The following is a 21,948-nucleotide window of genomic DNA, read 5'->3' as shown; positions in this document are numbered from 1 at the left end:
GTACAGATTGTTATTTTAATGCTGCAGTACAGCAGCAATTTTGGGGTTACAGTTTGGGTTGCAATTTAATAAAGCAAGAAACAAACAGGTATGTCAATAAAATTCAATAGGTTATTTAGTTAAATAACCGTGGTTTTCTGCAGTGGGCTAGTGGAAAGATAGATCATGGAGAAAGACAGGTGGGTGCAGCTCTCGTACCTCATATTTCATAACTGAAACTGTGCTGCACTTAATTCTTTCTAAGCCTATGCTCAGATTATTCAGATTGCTCTTTGTCTGACATCAATGTTTCTTAGACTCATCTGCAATTTTAATACTAACCTTGTTCTTGCAAGCAAACATGAAAATTGATGCCTTTTAATCACTGCCCAAATAGACTCACAAATAGGTCAGAGTAGGTCAATAAGGTGCTATCTCCCCTCAGATAAAAGAACAAGGGGATATCAATGACACCGCAAAGCTCCCGAAAGTATGTCTACAGTTCAGTCACAACAGCAGGCAGAGCTGAAGAGACACCTGCTGAAAAAGCACATACACAAAGCAAAGCTTCTTGCTATTGCACCCGTATTGCTTCAGACTGAGCTCCTCATGGAAAGGGTAGCAAATATAGTCTACACTGCGGTGGAGTTTTCGGTGCTTATTCTTCTGCTTGCCCGCTGTACTCCACCTTCCACAACACACTTTGCACAGCATCCCACTCTGCCTCACCACTCCTTCCACCTCAGCGAGTACATTTTCCTGACCCAAACACATTTGAACAGCAGCAAGCAGCAGATCAAATTTGCATCCGGGGTGCTATGCTCTGCTTGCAAATCCACTCTGCTCCTTTAAACCAGAAGCAACTCCTAAACCTTAACCAAAAAATATATTTATTAAGTCTTCCTATGTAGAAAGTAACTATAAATTAAGCATAGCATACAACAGATAAATGTTTGCATGATCACACACAGGTCTTTTAAATGTTAAGTGCTATTACCAGAAATAAATAGTTCCACTCATGCCCTCACCTGTGGAAGGATAACGTAGCCTGTCTTCTGGGGAACGGTCCTTCAGGAAAGGTAGAGATGACATGAAAGAGTTCCCTTCTCTGTCACAAACTTTACTTCTCAGTCTATCAAAGAGTGACCCAAGACTACCCTTCTGTGCAGAGTCATCCAGATTGTCTTTGGAGGTGTTCTTGGGCTCCGGAGATGAAAGGAGGAGGTGCCTTTCCTTACAGATAAATATGTCATCTGTGGGAGCCCCTGGAGGAGTCTCTTTAAAAGTAAACTTTTCTAGGAGTCCTGGGACATCCTCCATCCTGGTGCAATATGATTTCTGAGGTATACTGGTCATCTTGGAAGGCCTAGTGTGAGGACTGTAGACTGGGAAGGATACCTTCTCGCCGTAATCCCTTGGAGATCTCTCTTCAGAAAAGTGAGATGGATTTGAGAGACGGTTCCCATTTCCTAAATATTCTCCTGCCCACTCCTCTACTTTAGGCTCCTGTGGCTGAGTGTTATTTGCTCTGTTATTGTTACTGTTCCTTTGGCTTAGGGAATAGCTAGGAGTACTGGGGAAGCTGAAGAAAGCTTGTTCTGAAGAGGCTTTGACTTTGCTGTCTGAGTCCTGCTTTAGTCCTTCTGGAGATGAGGTTAGAGGCTCCAAAATGGATCTTTTGATCGCATTGGCTATGAGCCTCAGTGGTGATTTTGGCCGGCCAGCTGCATGCTCCCTGGCAACTGCATCTGGACTCCTCAGAGCATCTTTTGTGTCAACTGGCAAAGCTGGTGGAGCATCGTCTGCACATAAGAGAGACACAGAACCACCAGATAGTTTGAACACATCTTTTCTCCAGTCAGCATCCTTCTCCTCTGAAGTCCCCGGCGCTCCTTTGTTTCGATACCCTGGACTGCTTCCACCTAAGTCCGTCCTGTTTGAATCATATGACAAGGGTCGCTGTTGAGTACAAAGTACCAGCCTCTTTTTTGTCTCTAATTCTTGCTCAAGCTTTTCTTCTGGGTGCCTTGTATTTTTTCCAGTTTTCTCTTTCAAATCCAGAGATGACAGCACTTTTGTCTTCCTGTTAAGATGTTCTGGTTCAGGGGTATATTTCAGGTTTTTTTCCTTCCAGCCCTGGGCTGTGTATGTCCCATTGTCAACATCTATATCTTCAGGCTCAGAAAAATCAGCAGCCCGTGTCCCATTCCCAGGAGGGGTCTGTGGAGAACCTCTAGTGCTGCTCTGAAAAGGACAATGGGGCACATAGAGGCAGATGTCTTCAGGCATCTCTCTGGCTTTTTCTTTTCTTTGAAATGCTGGGCTGTAGGGTTTGAAATGTCCTCTTGTAACTTCTGGTGGTTTCTTGTAAGCAGCCAACTGTGAAGCGCATGAAAAAAAGATTATTTTAGCGGTTAAAAATATTGTTTAATGTATCCTTTATTTCATATAATATTTTAGTCTATTTTGATCTTAACATAATACTAATAAACACAATATTTACTTTATATACACATATATACACACATATAAATGTAGATGTTAATACAATAAGATGAAAAGTTTTTCTCCCTAGAGGGCTAATATTTCTCTAGGAGTAGAGATCTAATACTGCTGGAAATGTTAATAGTCTAAAAAGAATGTTATTCATGCTAAGAACCTGTCATATCTCTAGGAATTACCTTTAATATTTCCCTTAGAAAGAAACAGTCCCATCTACAGGAAAATAAACAAAAGCAGATCTGCTCTGCTCTCCTGTGTGCATTCCAGTTGCATCACCTTAGAGTTTCCAGCAAGCACAAGGGACCACAGTCCATCCTCTCCAACTGCTTTTGTAACGTTGCAGGCTTACATAGCACAGGTAGGAATGAATGACCCAGAAGAGATTGTAAAATGCAAGACAGTAGTTTTAAAAAATTCAATTAGTTCTCTCTTATGATTATTTTTCCTTTGGTGAAGATTTAAATTTATTACTCTAGCCACCAAACTCTTCTGCTGGAGGTGGTAACAAGGATAAATGTCCACATTATCTAGCCAGCAGAAAAATCTAGAGGGTTTTTTTTTCCTTCTTAAAAGGGAGGCATTTTATCCTCAATGCTGTACAACAACGGATGGTGAGAAGATTCAACTCCTGTTTCCACTTATGTGCCAGATTCCCAAATTCACACAGGTGAAGCCATTAATCTGCCTGACTTCTCATTTCCCAGCAGCATCAAAAGGAAGGCAATAATGATTACTCCCTGTTTCACAGTTGTATTTGATGACTAAGATTAATATTGGCCAGGATCTCAGCTAAAAAAAAAAAAAACATGAGAAACACTAATAAACAAATAAACACCCTCTTAATCCTCTCTCTTCAGACTAAGAAAAAGGCCACTATGTGCTGCTTATAGAGTGGGAGCTGCAGCATGGAGTCGCCTCTCCTCGAGTGCAGCACGGCCAGGCAGCATTGTGCAGCTCTGCTCCCCTGGGACGTTCCCTTCCTGGCCCTATTGTCCCGGACCGGATTTCAACTACCACCACGGACATGGAAGACTTGATTTTTTTCTAATGTAGACCTGAGGTCAAGCAATTTTAATCACGTTTAACCCAAGGGTGAGGACAACTGGCTAGGACACAGAGGACATGGGCTGGTCCTCACTCCACCTGGCTCTGAGTCCAGGGAACGTGCTGCCCTTTGCTCAGGACAGTCAGTCACAACTCCTGCTGCAGTGCTGCACTTATGGCAGGCCCACCCTTCCTCAGCCCTGGGGAGAGGAAAAAAAAAAAAAAAAGGCAGAAAATACAGTGGAAATCCTAGGTCCCAAGGGAAGCTGAAGATGCTCCTGAGCTGTGGGAGGTGTGGAACCAAGGGCCTGATGCAAATTAAGAAAAGAATTCTTCTGCCCACTGGATGCAAGGGGTAAACATTAGACATGGGCACACCTATGTCTAAGGGCTGTAACGGCCTGAAATCCCCCAGTCTCCTATGCCAGGTTTCCTATGGCTGGCACTATGCAAGCCCTTACCTTGGTTCCCAGATTTGCTCTCCAAGTGCTGGCGCTTGCCTTTTGCCCAGCGATGCACAGCGATCAAGTGGCATTTAAGCCATTCGGATGTGACACCTTCTCACCCCACCGCTGCTGGTACCTGGCCTTGCCCAACATGCCACATGTTTCCGTCCAGCCCTAAAACCACATGGGCAGACCAACAGCCAGCTTGGGAGCACTGGGGCACAGAGATTTGGGGGGTTTCCTCTCCTTTGGGCAGAAACCGTGGCACGGAGGAAATCCCAGTGGCAGCTAAACCCCATGCTGTGAGGGAAGGTCAGGGTGGTGGTGAAGGGTAGGTGACTGATGCAACAGGTTAGTGCCTAACTCAGTGTGATCGAGGTCTGAGTCCCACAGAAAGCAAATGCCACTTAGCCGTGTGATTTGGGAATGATTGTATCAATCAGAGCATCCAAGTCTCTTCCCTATATATAGCACAGGCATAACTCCAACATTTGCTGGTTACTGAGAAAACCAAAATTATTTGAAAGACCAGAGGATGCTCAGACAGCCTGCCGAGAGCCGACATGACCCAACAGTAGTTACACTTGTTTTGCTCTGTACAATTCTCCTTCATACCTGTCTTTGGGAGTGATCCTCTCCAGGACCACTTTGACAGCTGGCTGAGCTGTCCTTCCAGTGTAGCCCAGGTTTCTTGCTGGACAGTAGAGGGAAGCCTGCCAAAGACAAATTTTACCATCATATTTGTATTGCTTTTGTCTTAAATAAAGTTTGCAATTAAGGAATGAGAGTAGAAAGTTTAAAAGTCATCTGGATACAGTTATACCTGAAGAGCTGACCTACAGTAATGAAGTTTAAGGCCTCACTCACACGTGTGTGCACACTGTGCCAAACACATGTTGACGTTTTCAGCGGTGGACCTGAACTGCTTCCACTTTTTGGCTGGATGTAGTGAAGCAGCTTTTGAGTTCCAGGAAACTTTCTGGAAAACCGGCCCTCTTTAGGGGCCTTTGAGGCCTTAAAAGCAGAGACAGTCAAAACAACCAGCGACTTTTGAAGCTTCGGGTAGTTCCGAGAAATGAAGAAAATGAATGGCTTCTGAGAGTGCTGTCTGTCAGAATGGGGAAGAAATGGGCAATATAACCACCCACAGGCTGTAAGGACAGAAACAACCCTGTGGTCTCCCAAGCCAGGCCAACGCGCTGGGGGCTCTCCTAGGATCAGGCAAGGTAACTAATTGCTAAAGGTCTTGAACGAAAACTAGCACAAACAGATCTGCTGGAAACAAAAGTAGGGAGGTAACTTGCACCTGAAGGGAGTCAGGAGAGCTCTCTAATATTTGTGCCTGTGGGAATTTTACATAGTAAATAATCTTTGGACAGAAGAACAATATCCCAGAGCCAAGATATTACCATGTCAAGCTTTAACATAACAAGTATAGTTATAGCTAAATCATTAACTCCCAAACCCAATTATTAGTTCTGAAACCCACAAAGGTTCCCAAAGCAAACTTTGGTTCTTCTACACAGGGATTAAAAGCTGCATAAGGACAAAAGCAACACACCAGAGAGAGAAGACAGTTCCTGCATGTGGACTTCAGAAAAGGCAAGCCAGGGAGGGAGGCCAACTTTCCTTTCCTTTCCTTTCAGTGTCTCACCTGTGCGTTCCCAATCTCGATGTAATTTGCTACGTTCAGTCAAGAACGGAGGGAAACGATCCGCTGGAGTTCATTAAGGAACTCCCATAGGGACCAGCAATGAGGGGCTACACTGAGACAAATCCAGCTTTTGTCACCTGGTTAAAGGGATACCATAACTCTGATCTGCTGCTGGTCTTGCTTTCTGTATCTTTTTGCAATCAGTTTTCAGGGGAGGGGAAAAGAAAGAAAGAGAAAACACACCCTTCAAATAATTTCAGACACATTGAGAAAGTCCAGTGATGGTCCTCTAAGAAAGCAGCATCAAATTTGAGCTGCTCCATCTTCATTTCCACAGCTTATCCCCACCCCACCCCGATTCTCTGTCCCCGGTACAAATGCTCCTCCTTTCCCACCCACGCTTGTTGACCTTTATATTCTGTATAGTTAATTGCCAATGGGAAAAGACAAGAATCCAGAATGAGGATGAAAACCCACTGTTACCTGTATAAGTGAGCCAGCGGGGTTTGGCCTGATCCACTAAAGCCCTTCGCCTCCTGGCACGGGCAAACGTCATGGCTCAGCACACTGAGGAGAAACACTGCAGCAGCAATGGCCCTAACACCGATGAGGGCTTAAAACCCACAGCCCAGGGGTCCGCAGGGCGATGGCACATGCCCGTGGGGAGAACTACTTCCCACTGCAGCTCTCGTGGGCGTGCATTAGCTTACAAGAACAGGGCCGGCACATGTGTGAACGTCGCTTTGTGCAAAGCCAGAGCTTGCTATCTTTCACAGAGACAATGGATGTATTCCTACCAAGACGCTGAACCCATACTTGCAGCTTCACATTCAAAATAGGATTTTTTAAAAAAGTTCCCTGGGGTGCTATCATGATCCGCTTGGCCCAAAATCTACTCGAATTGACCAAGATAAATTAAGAGCGCGGTGTTCCCTGTGGCCATGCGACGGGGATTAAAGATTTCGAAAGGTAATATCCTGCTCTGAGCCTTTCAGCCAATATAACCATGACACTGATTTCCTTTCCTTGGCTGCGTAGCTTGTGCTGTTTATGAAACATATGTGTTTTGGGAAATAAGTCTGAAAAGGAGACGGATTTTTCTTTCATGTGACTGATGATCATATGAATTCTTGTAACCAAATATTAAGTGGATTAAATACAGAAACTAAGATTTACAGCGTTCCTCCAGAGAGTAAAAAATGCCTTTATTCTGTTCCCAGTATACGCCGAATGTGCTTTACACCTCGTTTTAACAGCATACTTGAGGTTCGGACAAATTCATGCAGCATGGTGCTTCCCTCTCAAAGGCTTTTAGCTCCCTCTAGAGCTCTTCGGAAGCACACGGAAGATTTTAATAAAATGATGAGGAAATTAATTGGCAAACGATTAAGTAACTCACTTGCTGAGAACAAGCTGAAAATGAGTCGAAATTAAGAGTGACCCCCGGTCTTCTCTTCTTTCCTCTCTCACAGTCTTTCTTTTTTCCTCTCAAACCTGGAATAAGCATCATTTTTTTTTGATCTTCTAAAAACTGAGAGCTATTAAAGCAAAATTTTAAATCCAAGCCTTTGGTGAAGCCAACACCTGATTATAAGCCAGTTCACAAATGCTATACAGTGCTCAGAGACAGCCCCAAGGCTGACACAGATGCCACAAGACTTTGAGGGCACCCTGTCTGCCTCCCTGTCCCGGGCAGGGGACAGCCTTCCCCCAGGTGGGACATCCCAAGTGGCTGCTCCAGAGAGGCCTCACAGGCACAGCGATGCAGCCCCATCACGGCCTGTCTGCCTGTCTGTCTGCCACAGCTGCCTCTCTGGGGACAGCCTGTCACAGGGGATGGTTTGCTGAAGCTGAGCTGGGTGGGAGCATCCTCTCAGGACTGTGAAACAGCCCCATGCATCCTGTCACTGAGATTTACTGAATTATCCCAGATGGGTGGCACCGGGGGCCTCCAAGGGACCACAGGGTCGGCAGTGACAGCACTCACATGTACCTGCAGGCACCTGACTCGGAGGCGAGCCTAGCCCCAGGAAGGAGAGATGCAGCTTGTCTCCTCTTTTGAGACATAAAACTTCTTCCTACAGTGGGTACTTGCAAATAATCTTGAAGCTTATTTGTGCATTCAAACCAAGCAAGCCAAGACGCCTTTACTTGAATGCTGGTCCCATAACAGACAGAGGGATCGTGCTCGTTTCAGGAGCAGAGCCCTTAACTTCTCTGAAGGCAACCGGGACTCTGAGCGGCAGCAGAAATCCTCTCCATTGCAGAGGGCAGCTGAGGGCAGGGTTAAAGAGCGGCTGTCACCACCATTCCCCAAAACCCGCTGTCTCCATGCCCAGAAACTGTGGCACTCAGTCACATGCACAAATCCCTTCTTTCTGCTGCTGTACATTCATGCGTTATACTTAAGGCTGCCAACACCCCAGCCTAACAGGTATGACAGCATTTCTAACAGAGTTTTGAGAGGGTTTGGGATGCTGGTAAACTCACCCAGCTCCCATACTGGTATCATCAACCCCGGCAGGTACCTGTGAGTCCTTAGCGGGGACTGGGCAGGCACCGTGTGTGCTTGCAGAGAGGCTGTGCCGAGGCTGCTGGGCAACCCTGTTATGAGCAGCAGAGGTGTGACTGGGGATGGCTGCCTCGTGTTGGGACCGCAGCCCAGGAGGATTCTTTAGACGCAGCCCAGGCTGCAAGGAGCGACCGCACTGTGTTTCAGAAGCGAATCGAGCACAGACCCAATCACTATTGAAATCACGGCATTCCTGCACGATTCCCACGGGCAGAGAGGGGTCAGCCCAAACCAAGCGCAACTGCTAGAGGACACGAACTAGTAACGCTCATTTTCACCAGCTCACCTCTTGGGATGGCTATTAGTACTCTTTCCCTTTCCATAACCCAGAAACATCACCTGTTTTTTTTCCAGCAAAAGAGGTGATAGGGCACCTGTAGGCGGGTGTAAATAAGCACCTCCAGGAGCATTTCTAGTAAGCGATACTCCAAATGTTAGACCCATCGTTGCACCTGATCAAAGCCAATTGGCACACGCAGGGCTAGAGACAGGGGTGCATTTTCCTGGCTGAAGAACAGCCACTTGCTGGCGGGTGTAATAATATAGGGAACAGTCACACAAAAAGGGAACTTGAACTTCTCAGGATAAGAAAATGGAAAAGAAATATTTGTTGCATTTTAGATCTCCATTTTCTCATCCAGTGACTCAAAAATACAAAATTTTTAAAGGAAAAGAGGAACAGACATTTAGGAGACAGGAAAACAAAAGACAGTACAAATAGAAGAAACAATTGCTTCTCAGGCTTTACTCACTCGTCTGGAGTTTTCTTCTCCAATTTTGATACTTATTTAATGCCGTGGAATGAAAACTGTTGGCTCTCTGTAGTGCTACACAGAAACAGAAAAGACGCATGGTCAGCTAATGCAGCAAAAGCCAGAGAGCGAAAATAGAGAGGGGGGAAAAAAACCCAAGAAATAAACCAAGTGCGTGTGGGGGGGTTAGTTTTCTAACCAGCCGGTCCCGCTCCGGCTCCGGCTCCGGCTCCGGGTCCCGCGGCGGCGGCCGGGAGGGGGCAGCGCGCACCCGCCGCCAGCGCCGGCCCGGGAAGGGCTGCGGGCGGCCGGGATGCGCCAGGGAAAATCCTTCCCGCTGAGCCCCACACCGACACGGGCTCTTTTCTCCGCGAAGCCGGCACGAGCAGAAAGGCAGGCAGACAGACGAACAGACGGGGGGGACAGACTGAAGGGGTAAAAAATATATTAAGGATGCTATAAAGCAGCTGGGCGGGAGACAGGCTGCTCATGAAGATCTAGATAACCTGGCTGGCATGGCAGGGAGAAAGGCGACGGCAGGGAGGAAGGTGACACGAGCAGCCAGGGATGGGGAGAGCACGAAACTGGGGAGGAAAAAGGATAAAATCCTTCAGCGACTGCGCGAGGTCACACACTGCTGGGCACCATTTGGGGTTTGCTGCTGTCCTTTTTTTGCCCTAAACAAGGGCTTCGTTATTCAAGAGTCAAGTTAAATTGCTGTATGAAATCTCCTCTTTTCTGTTTGGATTAAAAATGCATACATGGATGTGGGGGTGGTGGGAGACAGGAAGAAATGAATGCTCATGGCCTTTTATTTTCTGCAAAACCATTTCTTTGGTTGTTTTTAGCACATCTTTTAGTTTTGACCTTCTCCAGCTTCAGAAAGGAGTTTCCATGTGGAGGCAGACTGTTCCTAGACCTCGCCCCACTTCCCTGCTAGCTGTATCCTTTCCTCCTTGTGCTTTCACTGGATACAAAAATTTTAAGCAGCTACTGATAGAAATACAAATTGAAGCAAGCAGAGCTCTCTAGTGCCTCCCAACATCACCCTTGCCTAGGCAACACTGCGAATATTGCATTGGCTACTAATAACGCCCAAACTTTTTACCTGTGGAAAAACATTCATCCCATCCCTGCAAGCAATGCACAAGGTGCAACTACTCCAGGTTACCCACATCATGGAAATCCTGTTTCAGCTACAGCACCCAAAAGGCAGAAATCCCCCCTGAAAAAGACACGATTAATGGGTGCAACCTGGCCACATCGCAGCTAACAGCCTCCACTTCGAAACCTCTCCCCCTCAACCCTGACTTCAGCCCTCAGGACAGGCTTCTGAAGCATCCCCCAGTTGGGACACTGCTTACCATCAGCAACTTTGGATGTTTTGGAGCTTTCCTCCGGCGCCACAGGGCTCCTGACGACTGATGCCCACCTCCGGACAGGGCTCGGGCAGGCGGGGGGCTGCAGCAGCGAGGTCCGTCCTTCGCTCACTTCAGAGTTTGATGAGTCGTCGTTAAAATCAGACTCCAGCTCAGAGCTACAGGGGAAAAAAAGGGCGAGATGGAAAGAAAGTGGGACATGTCAGAAGACGCACAGCATGGAGATATTTGTTCCCCTTTAGTGCAACAAGTACCACTGTCAGCCCTGACAGCCATGAGGGCAGCAGAGAAACAGATGTTTTGCAGCCAGAGCTGATGTCCTTATTTTGCTTTTTTCATTGTCATTACTAAAGGACTGTAATTTGCAGTAGGTGCTACACAGCTGAGATATCCCCATTCCCATCAGACTTCTGCTGCCCGGATTTGCACCCACAACTGCTACGTTCAGCACCTGGAATCAAACTGGCATCGAGAGAGACTTGGGGTGAAACATCACACCGCTTGGTTAGCGGGGACGGGCCCTTCTGCCTGCAAGGCTGTACCAAGATGAAGAAAGGGAAAAAGCAGTATTTGCAATGCCGTAGTCTGCCTAGAAGCAAGGCATGAGGGTCAAAACAACACTTTTCACCTTTTTCCCCACAGATTTTTGGAAATATTTGGAAATTTCCGTGCTGGAAATCATGCAGCATCAGCCATTTCAACCCCAAGGTGACAGATGATGCCACACTGGCAGCCGCAGCTTGGATAGTCACCTCTGTAAAACTTGGGTATTTTGTTATTGCAAAACTTGGGTACTTTTGTTATTGCACCAGCAGCATTTCTTATCATGTGTTGGGCACCTCACGGAGCCACGGGGAGGGTTTTGGACCACAGCAAGCTGCTGCGCGTGGCCCTGACCCCACTCCTGGGTGCCGCGATACAGGACGAGGAGAGAGCCCGGAGGAGAAGGGTGAGGACAGCCACTGGCCCAGCAAACAGGGCTTAGGCAAGAAGTTGAAGGAAGCTGTAAGCGTCAGTCTAGAGAGAAGACCGAGTGAAGCTACGCGAATAGCCTTCAAACATGCAAAAAGCGCCTACAGGAAATAAGGAAACGAACTCTTCGGGAGCCACTGGGACAGCCCATTGAACAGCAAGCACTATGAGGCACCTGAGCTGATCAGAGAGGCAGATTTTGGCATCTCCTTCTTTAAACGTAATTAAAAATATGCCACACAAACACATGTGAATGGCACACACGTCGTGCCCTTGCCTCTGGGCAGGAGAACGACCATTTCAGGTGCTTATTAGTTCTTTTTTCAATAATCATGGGATTTCTTTCATCTCTAAAGGCCAGGCTGTAGGGAACAGCCACTTTCAGGCCTTCTGATGTGACCGCATTCCCACTGCCATAAATAAGCGTGCCACCATCCCACTCGGCCTATTTTTAATGCAAACAATACTGCTAACCTAATTCGTAGATTTATTGTGATGATTAATAGCTCTACCTTAAAAAAGAGGCGCTTATGCCATGAGTAGTTCTGTTGGCGTGGCAGCAAAAAGCTCTTTTGTATTTATATAGCACTGCCTTGTAGAAAGTACAGATTTATTGTAACAGCCCAAGGCACAGCCCAGGAAGCAAGAGGAAGAAGAGCTAAAAGAAAGGCTGCAGACAGTACAAAGCCAGGGTAAATGCCATACGGGTAGCGTCCGCCAGGCCTGCACCCCGGCTTTGCCCAGATCAAACCAGCAGTGCTGGGAGGCTGGGGCCAGGAGGCAGCCAGGGTGGGAGCACAGCTCTAGGTGCATTACTCTCTCGATAGGCTGAATCAGAGTGGCCTTAAATTTCACCACTAACACATACTTTTTAGGTGTCTTTCAAGTTTTGTCAAGTATACGGATATATATAACAAAGTACAAATATATGAAGTCTTTGATAGCTGAGATGCCGTGTGGACGGGGGGATACCACACTGAGACTGGGCAGAGCGCCACACAAAAGAAAAAGACCTGCCATTAACATTGATTGATATATTTCTGTTTTAAAGAGCAAAATGTTTATTTTCCTTGGCTGGCAAGGATGTCAGTGCTGTAGTATGAAGCTTCTCCTCTGATCTCTGCTCGATAGGTGGTCATTATTCACAAGTACCTAAAGCCTGAACTGCAAAGCTGCGTCACCGAGCTGGTCGTTTTCCCCATCCCACCGAGTGCCCCGCAGCCAGCTCAGCACTGCCATTTGTCACTTGCTATTTCTCTCATCCCCCCTTTTTAGGCAGGGGCTGGCCTGCCAGGGCGGTGTGAGTCAAAGTGTGCCCGAGCTGCCGCAGCAGCAGGAGGCTGATCTCAGAGCCACTGGCACCAGCCGTGCCGGTGACAGATGTGGCGTCACCTCTCACGCCGCGTCCCGCTGGCGGGGAACCAGGGGCCGCGCCGTCCAGCCGCGGGGGCTGTCGCAGAGAAGGGAGCTGATCCCTTCAGATCAGAGGGATTAGCCGACTCTCATGCTGCCTGGGCGCTGCGGGGGCACCACGAGCCGGAGGGTATTAGCGAGGGATACAAGCACACGCTCCGCAGGGGACTCTGTCAAACAGGTAGGAAACCCTTCCCCAAGCTCTCCATCCCCCATAGGATAGGAACCCCAGAGAGGTTCGTCCTTCCCCAGAAGAGCACCCAGACCCATGCAGCAGAGCACAAACATCATTTAAAACCACCACAGGGAATAGCAGAATGTTGCATTTCTAAAAGCGCTGCTCTCCACAAGCTACGCACAGCACCGCAAATTGGTGTTTAAAGGACGTCAATCTGAATGAGCTTCCTTACACAGCAACAGTTTGCAACAGTTGGCTTTGGGTTTGCCTTTTTTTTTTTTTCTTTTTTCTTTCCCCCCCCTCTTCTTTTTTAGTTCTTAGTAAGGAAAACTGCTTTACTCTGGAGATACCAATCTAATCTTTAGATGGAATGAAATCCCGCAGAATCCTGCCCAAGAAAGCCAATATATTCTAATTTGTACGCAGAAATGGGTCTTCCTCTGACAGCTCCCCAAGCATCATCAAATTTCAGGTTTCTTAGGGATGGGCAGGCCCTCAAACGCCCCGGTAGAGGCCCGGGGTGCGGAGCTGCAGGATGATGCCCAAGGCGGGAGGCGGCCACATCACAGGATGCACCTTTTGCCACAACACACCCACTGCCCTAATCCCTGAACCGACATTTTTTGGTACGCAAAGAGCTGAACCTGGGCTGATCAGGGCAATGTTTTTCTCTCTGATTCAGGCCCCTGTGTGGGATGTGAATGTTTGAAGATTTCCTGCAAAGTGAGTCATGTGTCTGGGGGATTTATGGCTGCGGTAAAGAACAATTGTTATTCTGAGCGGTTTGTCTTTTTCTTTTTTTTTCCCCCCAGTCTTACGTACATTCAGTACTAAATTCTGTTATATTTTTCCTTAGTGTTCCAGAGAAAACCAAGCTGCTGTTATGGGTCTTTTACAGGCTTACTTGTATTTTAAAGTACCTGCTCGCATCACTGGTGACCATGACTCGGATAGCAAGAAGGTTGTGCTCGGTCATCTCCTCCTCGGGGATGACCCTCACGGTGGCCCACTCGGGGGAAGGGGGTGAGAACCAGCTCTCCAGGTCACAGCGCTCAGGGATGCTCTTTGCCTTCTTCGGGGACGTGGGCTCATCAGCCGTGGGCAGGCAGCGGTCTGGGAAAGCACAAAGGTGATAGCAGGGTGTTAGGGGAGGAGAGAGTCCATGGGGAGGACCTCACCCCCGCATTCGGGTGGCCCTTGGCCATCACTGGCGGTTTCCACATGGGGCCCCGTGCTGTCCCCACAGGCGCAGACAAGGTGCACACACCAACAGCCTGGCACAGCAAGAACATCCCTTCAACCCAGTACAGCCCTGCCGGGGCTCGTCAGCTCGGATGCAGAGAGAAGGAAACTTCAGGGGAAGCCTCAGCTTTTGCAGCTGCAGGTTCTTGCTCTGCTCAGTGGGATGGCTGTCAGGCTGGTGGCACCAGTAAGACATGTGCCAGCCACACACATAGGGATTTAAGGTCTCTTTTCAGGCCCCCGAGGTATATGTGCGTGTAGCAGGAGGCAGATGGACCAGCCTTGCTTGGGTGGCTAAAACTTCAGCCTTTCGTTGCAAGTTTAGGTCAGTTTAGGACAGCAGGAGTGAGCAAAATAAACACAGGCTCTTCGGGTTATTTTTGAGCATGTACAGCAAATACGGACACTGGTTTGGAAAAAGCAGCAGCATCACAGCAGTTAAGCAGCACCATCCCTGAACTTCACATTCAGGCGGTAGGAATAAAGAATAAAGCCAAGTTTCCCTCGCTCACCCCAGGTGATGCAGATGGAGCCAAAGACAGGAGATCATCTCTCCCTGTGAAATCCTTCATTTCTGAGCAACCTCATCTATCCACAATCTCCTGCATAAGCAAATACAAACATATCAGCTGCGCAAGCTCCCCTGGGGCTCGGTGCAGAAGGGACAAATTACAAGCTCCAGGAGAGTAGCTTTGCTCAGTTCACCTCCCATGTGTGGTGCTTTTGCCACATTTAATTCAACACTGCTGCTTCTAATTTACACCTGTATAAGCGGGGAAAAAAATCAGACCTGGGACATGGCTTATTTTCTCATCTATTAGAGCAAACTATCTAGTAAACATCAATCAAACTGCTCTTTAACCTGCAGCTCCTCCATTTATTGCAGGAGTGCACTCACCCCTGTTCTCCACCTTGCAAGGGTTTTTAACTCAAATGTCACACACTTGCATGGGTTGAATGCAGAAAACAAACCTGCCGGGAGCAAGAGTGCTACAAGCAAATCCCAGACACATCAGGAAGATTATATACACAGCAGAGCCCAAGCGCTGGCCCACGGGATCCTCCCGAGCAGCAATTCCCCGCCTGCAGTCCCTGCGTCTGCTGTCCCCTCCCTGTTACCATTTCTGTGGAGCTGTGAAACAAGGTCCTCAAAACAAGCTCTGACAGCAGAGTTACACCTTTATTTTGCACAATTCAGGTAGCTCCCAGCCTCCCCCAGAAAAGAAAACTGGTGTTCTGAGCTTCTGCACCTCTCCCAGTTATCGTTTGTTCTCACCCCCTTTCTACGTTTGAAAATGAGCACCACCGAGGAAAGCCCAGCTGCTGGCAGCAGGGGCGACTGCTCTACAGGTACAACTCTTGTGCTGGCCAGGTGAAGCTCCCTTACTTGCACTCACAGACTGAGTAACATGGCTTTGCAGTTGGGGTTTTTTTTTTCAGTAGTTTTACTGATTACACTTTTCCCAAGCGGCACAGAGCATTGCACTTTTCAAAAGGTTGTGGTGAACTCTGTTTTTTCACCCTTCATAAAAGTCAGTGTATTTTCTTGGCTTGAAAATGCCTCAAGACTTCACTGCTCACAAGAGTTTTGTGTGGCTTTTTTTTTTAATTCTTCTACTTCTATGTACAAGAAGCCAAGGAGGATGGAGGAGTGGCTCACTGCTTCTCCAGAGCGAGATGCTCCCATGTGAAAACACATGCTCAGGCTCTACGTCCAGCTCACTAGCAGCACAGCAGCCACGTGTTTCTTGACTGCAGAGATTTCATTTCCTTTGGGAGATGGAGGAAATTCATCCCTCTCCAATCTTTATGTCTGGCTTCTACTTTGGCCCAGCCAGGCCACCCACCTCAGAGCTGCTCGCGGGCAGCGCACAGCAAGCCGGCAGCATTTGGGTGGCAGCGTGGGAGCCCACAGGTCGGCGGGACACGGCTGCCTGCAGCAGGGCACAGCTACCCTTCCTTGCACGGGGGCATGAAACCCCCCTGGGAACAACCCCCTCTCCCCCAGAGCTGGGCTGGACCACGATGTGCCATTTCTACTCTCCAGAAACAAAGTAGAAAGCAGTATTGTGAGCCAATTTGTTAAACCCAAGTCCTTCAAATCAACTTTCTCCTTAAAAGATGCTGCATTTTTCATGAAAATCAGAACATGCAAAACCAAACAAAAGTTTGCCAGCTCTGTCTATAAACTCTGCACCCATGCTGGCAATAAGCACTGCTCAAGGTCACTGCAAGTGGCTGTTAAAGAAAGTCAGTTTTGCGATTTGCTTGCACGGCCAGTACGTATTCCCTTCCCATCCCGCACATTAATGCCTTCCCCACCACGCTAACAGGAAAGAGGAGAAAACATGTTTATGACTAACAGACACACAGCTGGAGAGCATGAAAACCCACAGACGGACAGACTACCTAAAACGATTCACAGTGTGGTTCCTGAATGCGAACAGATTTCCAGTCAACAAGTCCCTCTGCAATGGCCTGTTACACATCCAGTTTTCAATCACTATAGACTTAATAGTCAGAGCTGGTGAAGGACCACAGGATGTCATCCAGGCCACCGGATGATGGTGACGGATGGCACCATCACCTCTCTCTGAAGAGTTACATTTCTGTGCTTGCTTTTTTTTTTTTTTTTTTTTTTAGTATCCCCTTCCTGAATTCTGCACCTAGAAGCTGACCCTCTCAGGAATCTGTTAAGACAGCCACGTCCTTTCTGAGAAAGATAAGTTTGCATTCACAGTGATAATAATCAGGTTTAAGATCAGCATCCTGCATTAGCATCCACCTCGATCTAATGAAAGATGTCCCTGCCTGTGGCAGAGGGGTTGGACTAGATGTTTAAAGGTCCCTTCCAACCCAAACCACTCTAAGATTAGAAAGCAAAACTACTCCTTACTAACATTTAATCAATATATGTATTGTGACATATAAAGTTGAATAAACTACGTTGCACTAAACTCCAGAAACTGGACCACCTTGGTGTTTCAGTGCGCGGGACACCCACACGTGTGCATTAACTCAAACTTTGTCCTTGTCTCCCCAGGACAGGAGATTTTCTCCTAGGAGCTAAGAGCCTGAGTCAGAGGAACTGAACTCCATGAGATAAACACATACAACGTAAGAGCTACAGAGGCATCCGGTCCGCGGGACAGAAAAGGGCACAGCTCCGTTTCCTGCCCGTGCAAACCGGTGCCGTGCCGCTGACCTCTGTGGGGCAGTGCCAGACGTTATCAGAGGAGAACCAGGCCTCAGGAAACAGTCACTCAAAATAGCATTTGCATAAGAGCTTACTTCATTTCCATCACGCTCACTTCAGATTTCCTACTATCTATGTCTCAGCATGCTAAAGACCTCCAGCAGTGAATACGCCTGCTCCGTAGCACCATTTGGACTGGAGTCCCTACTAATCCTTTGCCAAAACATTCAAATAATTTACCCAGGAGGGCATGGACAAGCCGTGCATGGGAAGGCGTTAATCTTAGGTCGCAGTCAGCCAACCAGATCTGTCATGCGAGTATGACTGCAGGGACAGGCAGCACACACCACAAGTAACTCGCAGCGCGCTGCTGGCCAGTTAAAGTGGAAACGTCCTAACAACAACTGACTTGCGTTTTTTAGATGCTGAAGTTTCCTAAGCTAGTCAGTATGAGTAAGCCGGGGAGCTAACGTGCTAATTTCCAAATCCTCCATGTCCTTTGGTGCTTTCCCGCACACGTCTGAAGGGAGGTGAGCAGGCAGGGCAGCCTCCCAGCTCTGCTCAGACACGAGCAGCAGGTCCTCCGCAGCCTGCGCAACCCGGTGCTTACGCTGTCTGTTTTATGGACCACACTTACACAACTGTAACTTGCTGTCTGAAAGTCTGGTGGGATTATGAGAATTTAAGTTTTCCATTCCTTAAGTTGTTGTCCTTACTCCTCTGTCATTCACGTATTATGATCCTTCCTCATCCATCACACTGCCCCAGTGCTTTGTTTTGGCCATACCATTGCCATTTTCATTAATCTCCCAGTTCTCCTCTCTTCTCTCCCCTGCCAAGCACATTGTGCCTTGCCTAATTTATCCCCTACCTCCTGGTTGCCTTTCCCAAGCTGCCGTTCTCAGGGTGATGTCCCTAGCAGGCTCCTGGGTGCTCCCTTCCCTCCTCTTCCAGCTCCAAACCCCAACAGCCCTCACCCACTTACAGGCTGGCTGCTGTTGGGCTGGGGACATCTTGCTGGCTCAACAGCAGGTGGACCTGGCCCAAGGCGAGGGTTTGGAGAAGCTCTGCTCATCAAAGCAGTGAGAACAGCTTTGCAGTACAACAAAACCAGCCTCATACTTTCTGCTCCTAAACCGCATGACAAAACCACAGGTCCCAAATCAAGAGCGGAGCCAGGCTGGGTTGAAGCGCAGCAGCCGGTGGCTGCACTTCACCGCCGGGCGCAGCGCGGGCAGGAGGAGGTGCGGCTGGTCTCACCCTCGCCAGCCTGAGGGCACTGAACACACCGACGAAGGGCACGCTGCACCATGGCGTGGGCGACCGGCCTTCGGAGAGCGCGCTGCCTGCCCAGCCAAAGCCTGGAGTCAGTTTATTCACTTTAGTCCCAGACTGCAGCCCAGCAGGACAGAAGCGTTGAGTTTTTTTCCCCCATTTAAAAAAAAAAAAAAAAAAATCTGAGTTTCTGCTCAGGTGGTTTACGTTCAGTTCCTCAGTTACATGCTTTCCTGAACAAAATAAACAGTTACTTTAAAGGAACTTTCCAAAGTATCCATAAACCCAAATCCTACTGAATTCAGGGAAAACCTCTGTTTTAACCTCTATCCTCTGCTGTTTGTGTTCACAACAGCAATACTAATGCTTCCTCTGTTCCCTGCTTTGCCACGGTTGCTGGCACAAAGGGCAACTTGGAGCTTTAGGAAATTGTCCCTTATGCAGAGTTACAGCTGGAAAAAACAATGCATAGATCTAAAGCCCTTTAATATAGACAAAATCTTAAAATGTCTCTTATAATGCAGAGCGATGCTCCAAATACTGGTGCATTCCTGTCAGCAGTGACAGTTCTGTTCAGAGAATAACCCCAGGGCAGGGCCGGCCGATCGCGGTGGCCTGCTGGCCTGGGGCAGCACCATTTCCACACGCAAGCTCTATCACCCATCTCCTCACTGCAAGTGTCTCTCCTCAGTCTGAGCTCTCCTGATCAGAGTCCTTGATCGACTTGCATTGAGAGCAAATAACATGGCTTTAGGATTTTGGGATTTGGGGTTTTTTTTATGCAAGCAGTGGAGCTTAGCTGCTTTCAGTTCTTTAAACAGCAGCAAGACAGTAAGTGATTTCAACAGAACAATCCTGTATTCATCTGGCCCTCCCACTCAAACACGATGAAAAATTTGGATAAACAATTTCTCCTTTGTCTGTGTTTCAAAGCCCACCTCATCCTCCGTGCACTGGGAGAGAAACAACTGTTTTCCTTACAGGGCAAGGATTTAGCTAAACTGTGTGGTAACTGAGAAGCATCCCTAAAGCTTCACCTGCAGGGCTCACATTGGGTCAGGGCTGTTCAAAACTCGCTCCAATGCACAGGCTTGGCCAAACAGCCCCTGCAGGCCCCACAGACAGATGCAAACCTCTTTTCAGCAAAACACACTTTTATTCTCCATGAAGTGTCATGAATTGTTTTCCCAATTCACCAAGAGTGCCAGCTCACCCTTGCATTCAAGAGACAGCCATTTTTGCACCAAGTCTCGAATGAGTCAGAGATGCAGCCAGTGAGGGACAAAGACATAACAAAATCTCTGCAATGCTGGGAAGATTTACAAAACTTGGAGGTGGGCCTTATTGCAGCTGCATGGATATGGTCAAGGAGTAAAAATCCTTAGTTTTTCCCCATAGCACCAATAATCCAAACACCACAGTCATTTACTCACGAAAGGTAAATTAGCAAGAACATTTGGACAGCAAGACCATCTTTGGCCAGCTTGTGGCTTCTGGGTGGACTTGCAGGAATTCAGCCATCACACCCAGCAGAGACCGAAGCCTGTGGGATGGCACAGCAAAGCCCTGTGCTGGACTGCCAGCCCGCACCCAGAGCCCCAGCCCTTCAAAATCCTTCACCCCGCTTTAGGGGAGGACGGGCTGTATGAAGATGCTCCCGTCTCAGCACGGCCTCCGAGCAGGAGCCAGGCAGGGCTGGTACCATGGCAGGGGCCTGTTTCGAGCCGATTATCGAATCTGAGAATCAAATCTGTAGTTTGTTTATGGCTCTGCAAAGTAGCAGTCTCTAATTAGGAATATAATTATGGTTTTTGGAGGTCCCTGTATATACAAGTCCAGCAGCAGCCCTCCTGCAGGAGTTCTGAAGAGACCTTTCCCTTCATCTCTCTGGAGACACTCTCCCTGTCTGAGCCCTGCAGAAAGCACACAGGCCCAAAGCAGCTTCATATTAGCAAAAAGCATGCAAATCCAGTGTGGTGGGTTTACTCACTGAAAGATCATTGTGACTGTGATTCTCTCAATGACAGGCTTGTAAAATTCACAAATGTACAGAAGAACATCCAGTGATGATCCACCTAACCTAAAAAGCATTTTTGTCCCCCCCCCCCCCCCCCCCCCGATTATTTTTTGTACCAGCATCCTCAGTGGTCTGGATGCATTTCCGCATCTAACACCACCTTCAAGCAGCACCGCTCTCCTGCAAAGGCCCTGTGCGCGGCAGGAATGGCCGAGGAGGGAGCATGGTGGTGAGACCGTGTGTGCAGTGCCAAGACCCAGCTCTGCAGTGGGGATGGCCCTGCAGGTCATCCCGAAGCCCAGAAACAAGGATGGAGAAATCTCTCAGCGTGCAGGATCAGGGACTCGGGGATCTCAAGTGCTTTTGTGAATACCTCGGTTCACCTTCCTCCCTCAGGTACGAGGGCAAAGCTGACAGCCAAGCCTAGCAGTGGAGAGGTCTTTCTTGCCTGTAATATGCTGCATATTACAGGCATGAGCTACGTGAATGTCCTTAAAGCCCTGAAAGCTTGCAATTAGTTTTGTTAGTCATTTTCTCCTGGAGTGATTTTTAAGGCAGTTTATACCCATGGAAATACAGGGCAGGTCTCCCCCACAGCTACCAGGCACCTGTGCCGGTTTTACTCAAGCTAAACAGGAGCAGCATGGCTGCACAGGCCCGTCAGCCTCACGCTCAAGAGAGCAAACCTCTCCTGGCATTGCAGGGCGTCACTGCAAGTCCCCGCAGGGACCGAGAGAAGGTTTGCATGGGGCACCGAGCCGCGCAGACCCAAATCCAGGACTGCCGCCGTCTCACTGTCTCGGCACCACCACGCACTGCCCGGCATGGCCAGGCCAGGCCAGCTCTACTAGATTGCTCTGCCAAGAAGCTCAAGCTCAGATTTTTGAAAGCTCAAATCTCAGAGCTGTTTACTGCCCCTCCGTGACTAACAAACTGCTAAATGTTGTCTACCACCAGGCAAGATCCCTCTGCTACTCCAAAACAGATAAATGCCTCATCACATGCCTCCTCCTGGTCCCAGAGGCTTTGCCAACACACCAGCCCCGTTTAACGAGGGAAAGGTGCTGAGTTACAGGCTGGTGACTCACGCGCACCGTGCCAATGCAGCGCTGCACACAGAAGCACTGAAAGCTTTTTCCATGTTATGCCATGCTTGGCAGTGCAATTGCAATGGGTTTTGCTTAGCTGATGAAAACACCACGGTCCCATGACAGTCCCTGGCACAGGTCCCTGTCAGAAACCTGCCTGGGAGCAGCGTGCCACCATACACATGGCAAAGGAGAGGCCCTTTCCAAAGGGGCTTAGCGTCCACCCACCTGGGGCTTCG

At 48.4% G+C, this 21,948-nt stretch overlaps 1 protein-coding gene across 1 annotated transcript in view; it reads right to left on the bottom strand.

Annotated features, from left to right (window-relative positions):
• Window positions 1-21,948, bottom strand: part of MICAL2 (microtubule associated monooxygenase, calponin and LIM domain containing 2) — a gene marked incomplete at its 3' end in the record, with an annotated part of 130,017 nt that overhangs the window by 19,274 nt on the left and 88,795 nt on the right. Inside the window, exons 26-30 of the mRNA XM_082316991.1 lie at window positions 13,812-14,004; window positions 10,314-10,486; window positions 8,950-9,024; window positions 4,587-4,684; window positions 1,008-2,358 (exon numbers count right to left, since the gene is read on the bottom strand). Of these exons, the coding sequence (XP_082173117.1) occupies window positions 1,008-2,358; window positions 4,587-4,684; window positions 8,950-9,024; window positions 10,314-10,486; window positions 13,812-14,004 (1,890 nt within the window). The remainder of the gene's footprint in view (window positions 1-1,007; window positions 2,359-4,586; window positions 4,685-8,949; window positions 9,025-10,313; window positions 10,487-13,811; window positions 14,005-21,948) is intronic.

Source organism: Platalea leucorodia, assembly GCF_965183815.1.
Source record: "Platalea leucorodia genome assembly, chromosome: 7".
Taxonomy (NCBI): Eukaryota; Metazoa; Chordata; class Aves; order Pelecaniformes; family Threskiornithidae; genus Platalea; species Platalea leucorodia.
The sequence above is the reverse complement of the archived record's forward strand: the minus strand, read 5'-3'. Positions and strand labels throughout refer to the sequence as shown.